General features: G+C 39.4%; 1 protein-coding gene across 1 annotated transcript in view; it reads right to left on the bottom strand.

Moving 5' to 3' along the window:
• The window catches only part of CLN8 (ceroid-lipofuscinosis, neuronal 8 (epilepsy, progressive with mental retardation)), a 14,613-nt gene extending 9,582 nt beyond the window's left edge, over positions 1 to 5,031 (bottom strand). The window contains exon 1 of the mRNA XM_006866720.1: positions 4,489 to 5,031. Coding sequence (XP_006866782.1) covers positions 4,489 to 5,031 — 543 coding nt within the window. The remainder of the gene's footprint in view (positions 1 to 4,488) is intronic.
• Positions 5,032 to 12,001: the final 6,970 nt, after the last annotated feature.

Genomic DNA, 12,001 nt, shown 5'->3' with positions numbered 1-12,001 from the left:
CCCCCCCATTTTAGGTAGCCAATGTCTAAGTTGCCCATCCCTGTCAACCCTATGCACAGAGGGGATAGGTTTAATTATTATGTGAAGTTTCCTTCGCCCTCAGTTGATATTTTGACCTACTACATAAGGATTCATTTTTAAAAAGGATCTTTCCCATAATTTTCCTCACTCACAAAAAATGGTTTCCTTAAATTATTAGTATGTGCAATAGAAACATTAACAACAAAGCTTGAGATTTTAAAGTTCTTTTATCTTGCTCAGTCATTTAAATTTCTGTATTCAGGTATTACCTCATACTTTGAGAAAAGTTGGAGTAATGATTTATAACATAATAAACACAGATTTGTATGCTTTGTGTAAATTTACATAACTTTGGATCTCAGAAGTTAGCATGTATATGTTGTTGTTAAGCACTGCCAAGTCAATTTTAACTCTTGGTGCCCTGTATAGGGTTTCTGTAGAGCGACTACTGAGTTTGAAATGCTGACTTTGCAGTTCAAATAGACCTTGTGGTCCAGGGTCCAGTGTTTACCCTACAGTGCCACACAAGAAATAAATAAGAAATAAAACTATTTAGAGTCCTGGTTTGGCACTGTGGGGTAATGCACTAGACCACAGGGTCAGTTTGAACCACAGGCCAGCAGTTCAAACTCACCAGCAGCCCCTCGGAAACCCTACACAGGGTGCATATAATTTGGAAAGGACTCGATGGCACTTAACAACAAGAAGAAATGCAGGCTCTAAGCTTTGTTGTTTTTTGTGGGAGAGGGTGGGGGTGGTTTAGACTCAATGCCATACAACAATGGGCTCTGTAGCACTGCTAACCTCAAGGTCGGCAGTTAAGGAAGTTAACACAATTAAGGACTGAGAAACTATGACTTAGATAACTCTTGTTCCACTCAGTACCAACAGTATCATAATAACTTTACAGAATGGAAAATCCAAAAATAAAGTCTCCAACTCTACTGATCATCACAGAGTCTAGCTTTTCCTGAAAGATCCTGAGGGCTTAAAAGGAGAACTACCCTTACCACCACACCTCCTGAAAGAACTGCTTCCTCCTACTTTAACTCTACTAGACCAGCAGTTGACTCTGACTTGTAGAATCAGAGTAGGAGGAAGCTTCTTCTTTTTTTTAAAAAAGAATTTCCTGAAAAATATAAGAAATTTGAGATAACAAATAACTATCTTTTCAAAACATAACTCATACAAAATGTGTTTTCCTAGCCTTACTTTCAAATCATTGTTGATATAAATATGACATTGTTCATATTTACTTAGCACATTAATGCTGTGTTGTTTAGTCATTTCCGACTCTCAGGGTCTCCAAGGAGCTGCTGGTAATTTGAACTGCCAACCTTATGATTCAAACCAACCTTTCGGTCGCTTTTTCACCAATGTGTACTCCTTCATTTTGTTGTTGTTGTTGCTAAGTGCTGTTGAGTTGGTTCCAATTCAGAGCAACCCTGTATAGGGTTTCCGAGGCAGCAGAAAGCCTCATCTTTCTCTCACAAGGTGGTTGACAGGTTTGAACCACCGACCTTGTGGATAGCAATTCAGTGCTTATCCTACAGCACAAGCCACAGTGGGACGATAAAAATGCTTGATACTCTGTCCAGTGCTAGAGAAACAAAGTTACAGTCATAGTCCCCATCCATTTCTGTGATGATGGCACCCACAAAGAGAAAACTGAAAACCTGTGTGATATATGCTATGAGATGTGCACACAATATTTATAGGGGTACCATCTTATCTAAAATAATCCCACACATAAACCAAGAACTTTATAGATGACTCATTCTTTTCAGCATAGGAATTCAAAGGACAGCTGGATCAACAGCTAAATGATTCTTTTAGTCAATTAATGGCTTCCAATTATGTTTCTACTTTGCATAAGGCTCACCTTAATTACTCATGCCTGCAAGCACTTCATGCCATATTCCCAAACATATTTTCACAATGATCCTTCTAGGTGATTACGGCTAACCTGTTGTCTGTACCATTTATTTTTCATTACTAGCTATATTAAAGTTTTACACTGGGAATGATTTTTATTAAACTATCTCTTACATGGAGTCCTGGTGTGGTGCTATGGGCTAATGTGCTGAATGTAAAGTTGCTTTGAACCACAAAGTAGGCAGTTTAAGCTCACCAATTGCTCCCTGGAAACCCAGTCCTGGTGTGGCACTGTATGTTAGCACTGGATTGCTAACATACAAGATCAATGGTTCAAACCCACCAGTCACTCCTTGGAAACTCTATGCAGGGTCACTGTAAACTGGTACCCACTCAATGGCACTTAACAACAAGAATCACATATACCAGAGCATGAGTGGAATGTGGGACCCTATCCAGAGAAGCAGCAACACCAGAGATGGAGGTAGAGATGATGACAGGGAGAGATAGAGCAGCTGAGGACTCTAGACCTCATGGAAAGAGAAAGGCTGTGTGCTGGCAGCCAGGAGGCAGGATTGCAGAATGTACTCTTGGGTTGTTTAAATTATATATTCCTGAGTATTTTTGCGTACATCAAAAAAAAACAAAAAACAAAAACCCCAAACAAAAAAGAAACCCCGGAGGGAATAGAAGCAAATACTGTTGAAGGATGATGCACAGAGGGGATTGTAATCATTGCAATGAAGCGATAGGGGCAAAACCGATGTTCTCCCATGTAAACTATCACTCAATTCATAATAAAATCTCAAAACAAACAAACAAACAAAAAAATTGCATATACCATGACTCAAAGCCTCCCCTTGTTCCTCCAAAGGCCACCTAGGCTATCAATGGAGACCCCACTTCATTTTGCATATAGCAGCTCTATGATTGTATTCATACCTCCCAATCTGGTACTACACTGGAATAACTTTGGGGGACAGCAAGAATGTTTTTCTTTTAATTTCAGGTGACGATGTAGGAAAAGCACTGGACTACTAGGCATGTTAACCACAGGGTTGCCACTTCACACCCACCAGCTGCTCTAGGAACCAACATGACAGCACACAAAGACAACAACAGCGCAGTACCTCAATACATGGACTGTGTTCAATAAATGTTTGTGCACGGTAGGATAAGCACTGGACTGCAAGACTGGCGATTCAAATCTACTAGCCACTCCCTCTAAATCCTATACAGGGTCTCTATGAGTCAGAATTGGTTCAGCACTTAACAACCATAATATATAGAAATAACTCAAACCTAAACCCACAGTCACTGAGTTTATTCTGATTCATAGCTAAGTAGTAAACTCATGTCTGTATTAATAGTTAGGGAGTCCTGGTATGGTGCTGTGGGCTAATGCACCAGACTGCAAAGCCGTTTGAACTGTAAGGTCGGCGGTTCAAGCTCACCAGCTGTTCCTTGGTCACTATGGGTTGGAAATGACTTGACGGCACTTTACAACAACAGCAACATTTAATAGTTAGAGTCTGCAAGTCTTTAAGAGAGCAGACAGTCTCATTTTTACCCCATGGACTGCGGTGTATAGATTTGAACTGCCAATCCTGAAGTTAGCCAACAGTCAAGTGCTTATCTTACAGGCCATAGAACTCCTTTATATATGAACGTTGTTGCTGTTCAGTACTGCTGAGTTGGTTCTGACTCACAGTGACCCTGTATAGGCTTTCTCAAGTGGGTTTGAACTGCCGATCCTGTGGTTAGCAGTCCAGTGCTTATCCTACAGTGCCACACCTGTATTATTTTACATAGGAAGAGTCTGTACCAGTTACACTGTCAACTCACCTTCGATGTGCAAGGCATGAATGATATGTTCTAACTTTGTTCCCTCTCAAAGCATAGCACAGTGTTCTATACACAACAAGGAATCAACAATATGACTACTCTGTGGTGAATGCATTAAACATTAACAACCCCAAATGAAATACTTCAAGTTTCATATAAAATATCAAAGCAAAAAAATACACTACAAAGTTATTTTAAAAGAGTTTAGCACACAGGGCATTTTGACATTATAAAATGAGAATCAAGATTCATATAAAAGATACATTATTTTTAAAAAGTACTTTCAAAAGCAAAAAGCAAATGTCACTAAACATGCAAGACAAATAACCATTCTATATCTCCAGTACTTCCTATCAGTATCTTTATTAGTATCCTTATTCAGAAACAAAATAGATATGCGTATATGCTTGTTATTTGAATTATTTTAAAGAGTGTTTGAAAGAATGAAAAATGGTATTTTCTAGGACTTACAAACACTATCAAATAAATTAGAAAATCCACTGAGTTTTCTTTTTGCATAGAGCTGGGAGCCTAAAAGATTAGTTTAAAATTAATAAAAGGAATTAACTAAAATGTTTATTGATAAATTTGTATGCTATAATTTAGTCTGCTGATAAGTTTATAGCATTGTCCACAATGAAGTCCTAACTATTAATACAGACATTAAATTACTATTTAGCTCTTCAACTTCTGCTGACAACTAGAGAAAACAGCAAATGAATCATGCATTTTATAAGACATACTTACCTTTAAGAGCATCCAGGATATGCAGGTGAAGGGGGTGCTCATCTCCAAGAGCAATGTGATCATAGCTAGATAGTGACCAGCTTTGAGATTGATCACTGATCCAAGAAATCCAAGAAAGGCAAAGAGATGATGGACAACTAAAAACAAATCAAATGTCCGGAAATACAAGTTGGACAGGTGAACGGCTACATTTTCAAAGAAAAAGAATCCAGTTGCTGTTGCAACATTAAACCAACACCAGTTTTGCTGGTTCCGTGCCTTATCAGCATGAAGAACAGGGTCCACAAGCAAAGCCCACACACCAGCAATAGTACTCTGAACACCAAAGACAGCACGAGTGGCTGCGAGATTCCAGAAGATCTTTTCTTTAGACACTAGAGAGCGGTAAGTGATATTCAAAGAAGAAGACAGCTGGTGGCAAACAACAAAAACACCCAGGTAAAAGAAAAAGCCAGCTACCACTAGTGTTAAACGAATTTTCCATGAAGCATAGTCCAAGTCAAACATGCTCTTAGATGTGGTTCCATCACTTTCGAGATTCATTATTCTAAATTTTGTATTAAAGGAGTCTTGGGGTAAAATTCAGGGCTTCTGAGCCCTATGTTGCTTCTAAAACAGGAAAGTGAAGTCAAAGCAATTGTTTCTAAGATCTTCATGCATTTGTCTTCAATCTGAAGAAAGAAAAAAGAATTCACTTTATGTTGAATAACAGAAGCTACACACATCACTACCCTAGCATGAAAAAAAGACTGTAAAAAAATTATACTGCTGTTGTTGATGCCATCAAGTCGATTTAGACTCATAGTAACCCTATGAAACAGCAGAAAACCCAGATAAGTTCTTTCCTTTATTCATACGCATTTACAAAGACACATAAACATGACAAGATAGTACCCACTGGTAGCATGAGAATGGAAGAAGAAAATATAAGGGAGTTTCAAAAAGCTCATGGAAAAATGGAAATAGAAGATAATGGATTTTTTTTCCATGAGCTTTTTGAAGCCCTACTGTATGGAGGTGGAGTACTGGTGCGGCACTGTGGGTTAATGTGTCAGACTGAAAGGCTGTTTGAACTGCAAGATTGGCGGTTCAAGCTTACCACCTGCTCCTTGGAAACGCTATACAGTCCTCTGTTCTCAACTATGTTACTGTTGCTAGTTGCTGTTCAATCAATTCCAAATCATCGCTATGGTATTATACAAATTAGTCTCTACCTTTCATGACAGTCAGCTGATTAGTTACAAAATCCATATTGTTATAGGATGAAAATATTCAAAGAATTATATGGAAATATATTGTGCTAAAGCATTTGATTTCTAGAATCCAAAACAAGAACACGGTCTTGTTGCTCTACAGTCTGTGTGGCCAAGCTATTTAGTAACAATACCAATTTCAACCAGTGTTTTGTTGTTAGTGACATTGAGTCAGTTCTAACTCATAGAGACCCTGTATAGGGTTTCCATGGAACAAGTGGAAGGTCTGAACTGCCGACCTGTGGTTCACAGTCCAGTGCTGATCCTACAGCACCACAACAGAAACTATAGCACAAGGAAACACAGGCATTGGGGTCTGGTACATGTGTGTTCAAATCTCTGCTGAATTAGTTATTATGGTCTTTGAATTTTTGTGAGGCTGTTTCCACATATGGAATCCTGGTGTGGTGCTGTGGGTTAATGTGCCAGACTGCAAAGCTGTTTGAACTGCAAGGTTGGCGGTTCAAGCTCACCAGCTTCTCCTTGGAAACCCTATACAGGATCGCTATGGGTCGGAATTGACTCGATAGCACTTAACAACAAAGTACCATGAACCTTAATCCTTTTGGGTCCTATTGGGCAGGTAACACCCAACAGTATTTTCAGTCTCTCAAGATTCTTGGGAAACTGCTATCCCAGCTATAGTATGTACGCCTACCTTGTAGAGACCTATATAGTTGTTTTAATCTGAAGAAATGAGTCTCACCCCACCAATCCTACACCAGAGCTCATTTAGGACGTAAGTGTCCCACAAACTGTATCAAATTCCTTATTACCTCAAAAAGATGTCTTCCATTGATTTCAGCATGCTTTTCATTACTGAAAACATACGGCAACAAAAAAAATTCAAGGAGAAAATATCTTGCTTATGAAAAATTTAAAAGAGGTAATATATGTAAAGGGAACATTAATACAATGTCTAGCATACAACTGAGAGCTTATATACTATGTTATTTAGTACCATCAAGTTGGTTCTGACTCATGGTGATCCTGTTTAGAGTTTCCAAAGCTATTTAAATCTTTGCAGGAACAGAAAGCTTTATCTTTCCCCCACGGAGCAGCTGGCAGATTTGAACCATGGACCTTGTGGTTCACAGAGTAGTGTTTATCGTTTGGTGCTACCCTGCTCCCACATATTATGATAATGATCATTTATTATCATTCAGGTGCCCTTACTGACAATGACATTCTAAAAAATCCTCAGTTTTAGTTAATTAACTTGCAAACAGGCTAAACCCTACTCCCATCTGAAATAATAGCACGGTATCTGAGCTGGTGTTCTGATGGGGTGTTTGTTGTAGGATAAGCACTAGACTGCAGCAAAGTTGATCTGAGCCACAAGGTGGAGGTCCAAACACACCAGCCGATCCTTGGAAACCCTATGAGTCAAAATCAACCCGATATTTAACAACAAATATTAGAGCTGGGGACATTGTTATGCCCAGGTACAATGCTATGAAGATGGCTCACTGTTTCATCCTGCTGTACATACAGTTTCTATGAGTCAAAACCAACTCAGTGGCATCAAACAACAACATACCTATCTTTAGACACCTGGGACCCACACACATATTAACTGCTCAAGTACTAGAGTTTGTTAAATTCACTTAGCACCTCTCCTATTAGGAAGCTCCAGATAGCTATTACTAGTCTACTAGAAGTGTCCTTGGCACATGGATCCATTTCCTGTCCCAGGACAACATCATCTTTTTCTAGCTCTCATATTCAAGGTGGTTGCTTTTTTTTTCCCATTTTGACTATGAAAAATAAAATTCTCAAAAATACATAAATGATAACTGAACAAAAGGACATGAGTACAGTTTATTTGTTGTATGTTTTAAAAATTATTTTTCTTCTAGTAACAGTTGCAGTCTCCAAGGACAGAGAACCCCTGTGAACTATATGGATGTATTTATCTATTCCAAATGTGCTGTCATTATTGTTGCTCTTAAGTGCCCTCAAGTCAGTTCTGACTCATAGCAAACCTGTAAAGCATTTTCAGGGGACAGCTGGTAGGTTTGAACTTCCAACATTTTGGCTAGCAGTCCAGTGCTGATGCTACAGCGCAACATTAACTTCAAGCATAATAAATCATGAACTTTTCTCCACAATGATATGAAAGTTATCTTTTAATTCATTCTTTCCTTGTGCTTTTTATATTTCTGCTTTCACAACCATTCTATTGCTTATTCTACTTAAGTTTGACAAAAGTACATCACATAAAATGCTTCAATTTTTATTTTCAACGAATTTAGGAAGTTTCTTGCCTCTACAGCAGAAGATAGAACGTCATTTATTTTAATACTACAACAATGTCATAAAAATTTTGTTTCTATTCTTCATTTTATTTCTCTGAAGAAATAAAGCTAGTCTGAGCTAGAATAGTTTGAGTTCCTTAATATGACTCTTGATAATTCAAACCCTATCAACCTTCTTTTACCATCTCATATATTTTACTATACTACTGTCTTACTGAAATGTATAACCCTGCATAAGGGGCTTTAAAAAAATCCTGGGAAAATGGAATTAATGATAGTGGAATGCTTCCACAAATCTTTTTAAGTCCCTTCGTATTTCTTTTATAGTACTTAACAAGCACTGCAAGGAGCTCTGGTAGCGTAATGGTTATGAATCAGGCTGTGAACCTCACGGTCAATAGTTCAAAACTACTAGCTGTTCCACGGGAGAAAGATGAGGCTTTCTGCTCCCGTAAAGATTTACTGCCTCAGAAACCCTGTGCAGGGTTGCTATGGGTCGGAACCGACTCGACAGCACTTAACAACAACAACATGCACTGCAATTATTTATTTAATCTTGGCATCCATTAAACAAAGAGTCCTGGCGTGACACTGTAGGATAAACACTGGACTGCCAACTGCAAGGTTGGCAGTTGGCAGATGCTCCTTGGAAACCCTATAAAGGTTGCTGAGTCAAGCCGAAGTCTGAGAGACAACGTTTGGCTCTGTTGTGCAGTAGGGTCACTGAGTCAGTACCAACTCGATGGTACCCAAACAACAACAAAAACAGTGAGTGAATCCAACTCCACGGTACTAACAACAACTCCATTAAACAATAAACTCTATCGGGGAATGGAACACACCGACTTGTCCATCTCTACCAGGCACAGAATAGGCACTCAATAGGCTTTCAAACATGTGAAAAAAAAAATTAAATTATGCTCAAATAGTCAAATTTATTTACATTTAAGTTTGTATTGTTTGCAAACTAGTCTGAGATCTTAAAAATTGGAAGCAATCTCTGAAGTTATGTATTTCAGGCTTTTGTTTAATAAAGAGGAAACCACTTTACAGAATGGAGGGCCCAGAATTAGTGACAAGGGAGTATTAGAAGTCTTGCTTCAGCTGTCAATGGGTTCCTTTCCTACCCACTCCTCTTCTTACTTTCCAACAGTTTTGTAAGGGCTCCTCCATACATGACATTCTCTTTATCCACTTTCAGTGAGTAAAGAGGACTCAAGCTGCCTACTTTACAGATGAAACTCTCAATTCTGTAGAAGTATCACAGAAAAAGCAAACAGTCCACTGACTCAAACTCAATGAGACAAGGTATCCAAGCACTGAGCCAGCCAGCCAGCCTGCATTCGGGTTTCCCTCTAACAGACCACAGCTGCCTACATTTCCCCTCTGTGGGCAGAGCTGATTCTATAAAATGCTAAAGACTCACTCTATTCATTAACTATGTGTTGTTGTTAAGTGCAGATCATAAGGCTTAAAAAAAAGTTTGGTGCTTGCATTGTGCTAAGCACTTTATGTGTTTATTTGCATGTCTACTTTACTCATTTAATATTCATGTTGCTGTTAAGTGTCAAATAGGTTCCAACTCATGGCAACCCTATATAGGATTTCCTAGGAGCAGCTGATGGGTTTGAACCATCGATCTTGTTGTTCAACCTGAACTTGCAGTCCAATGCTTATCCTATAGCGCCACACATTGGTAGTGGTGGTGGCTATGTGCCGTGGAGTCGGTTCCGACTCATAGGGACCCTGTACAGGGTTTCTGAGGCTGTAAATCTTTATGGGAGCAGAAAGCCTCATCTTTCTCCCACAGAACGGTTGGTAGTTTCGAATTGCTGACCTAGAGGTTTGCAGCCTGATTCGTAACCGCTACGCTACCAGAGCTCCTTCTACGTTACATTAAGTCAGTAAAAAGCAATAAAATTTTTCGGTGAAAGTGGAAACTGTTACATTTTCTGCTAACCACAAGGTTGGCAGTTCAAACTCACCTTGGAAACTCTATACAGGGCCACTATGAGTCGAAACTGACTTGACGGCACTTAACAACAGGATACAGAAAATACTAATCCATTTAACACTTATGCATGTGCTGAGCCTGATTTCAGGGGTCTCATGTAAACTATAAAGGAAATATTTGCAACTCTTAGATTTTTCAATTTGATGATGATTATAAAATCAACAACCTCATATGCATGTGAAAGCTGCACAATGAATAAGGAAGACCATAGAAGAACTGATGCATTTGAGTTGTGGTGTTGGAGGAGAATATTGAAAGTGCTCTGGGCTGCCAAAAGAACCAATAGATGTATGTTGGAAGAAGTGCAGCCAGAGTGCTCCTTGGAGGCCAAGATGGCCAAACTTCGTCTCTCATACTTCAGACAGATTGTCAAGAGGGACCAGTCGCTGGAGAAGGATATCATGTTTGGTAGGGTGGAGGATCAGAGAAAAAGAGGTAGATCCCTAGAGATAGGGATTGGCAAAGTGGCAGCATCAATGGGCTCAAGTGTGGCAACGATAGTGAGGTTGGCCCAGGATCGGGCAGTGTTTCATTCTGCTGTGCATAAGGTCGCTATGAGTCGGAATCAACTTGATGGCATCTAACAACAATAACAACAACATAAAATCAAAGGTAAAAGAAGAGAAAGATTTATTTCTGTTTCTCCATTACTATTTTAATAAAGTCTAGACTTTTAGGAATATGGATCTGTAGCGAAGTGGTTAGGAATTGGGCTGCAAACCTTAAGGTCTACAGTTCAAAACTACCAGCTGTTGCGCAGGAGAAAGATGAGGCTTTCTGCTCCCGTAAAGATTTACAGCCTCGGAAACCCTGAACAGGGTCGCTATGAGTCAGAACCAACTCCATGGCACAAAAACACCAAACTAGGAGAATAAGGTGTTTTTTCACATTTTCTAGCCCCAAATTCTGAGGGCTTCAATGTTATTTTACTTCTGGTATATATGCAGGCTAATATGTTCTCATTTTATCTGTTACTGGTAGTCTGAGTTGCTTAGCAACAATCAGCAACCCCCAGCTGATACTCCATGAAGTGAAGTCAACTGTTTGTTCCATGAGGGTACAAGGCCATGTCCTGGGTAGTGGCGGATCTGACAGTCAGCCTTCACGTCTGTAGAGGGCATTACAGCCTTTGACAGCTTCCAACTTTACCTAAATACTTGCTCAAACCAGAGACAAGCAAAAGACACTAATAGCAGCTGATGTTTACTATCTCTGTTTACTGTTACTACTCTATCATTTCTACCTGACCTCAGGAGCCATGCTCCACTTTATTTTAACATCCACAAAAAGCCCTGCTAGACCTTTTTTCTGGTAAGGCAGTGGCAACAGGGTATGTGAAGCCGAGTTCTAGTTCTCCTTTTGCCTCCTTTTCTGCCCCAGAACCTTACCACATCTCTCTCATCTTTCTCAGTCGCTCCAGAAAGTTCAGACCTCGGCTCCTCAGATGGGCAAAAAGGGGCACTTGGGGGTCACATTCATTTCACTTCTCCTTCCTCTCTTTAAGCACCAGACTTACTCATTTACTCATGGAAGAGTGGCTATTCTCAAGAGTGGATCTGAAAGGCTTTTCTCCATATAGCTTTTTTTTTTTTGGGGGGGGGGTTGGGTGGGGGAGGAGAGGAACATATCTACAACCCCTAGTCTTTGATAAGATGGAGTGGTTTCAGCAGCTGTATTACAAGGGTCTTGACTTTTTATAATTATTGAATGCAATAAGTATTTAGTGTAACCAAGCACACATGTAAATCCACCTATAAAAACTGGAACTGGAACTAAATGGCCACTAGGATCCTTTTCTATTCAATTAAATGCTTTGTGTTCCTGCTAATCACCATTGGCTAAATTGCTATGACTTTGGTTTAGCTAAGATTAATTTATCACAAACTTGGAATGTAGTAAGACTGCAAGCTTTTGTATGTCATATTGTGGCACTGGGGGTTAATGTGCTGCACTGCAAGGTTGGTTTGAACCCCAAGGATGACAGTTCA

The sequence above is a fragment of the Chrysochloris asiatica genome, unplaced genomic scaffold (genome assembly GCF_000296735.1).
Source record: "Chrysochloris asiatica unplaced genomic scaffold, ChrAsi1.0 scaffold00095, whole genome shotgun sequence".
NCBI lineage: Eukaryota > Metazoa > Chordata > Mammalia > Afrosoricida > Chrysochloridae > Chrysochloris > Chrysochloris asiatica.
The sequence above is the reverse complement of the archived record's forward strand: the minus strand, read 5'-3'. Positions and strand labels throughout refer to the sequence as shown.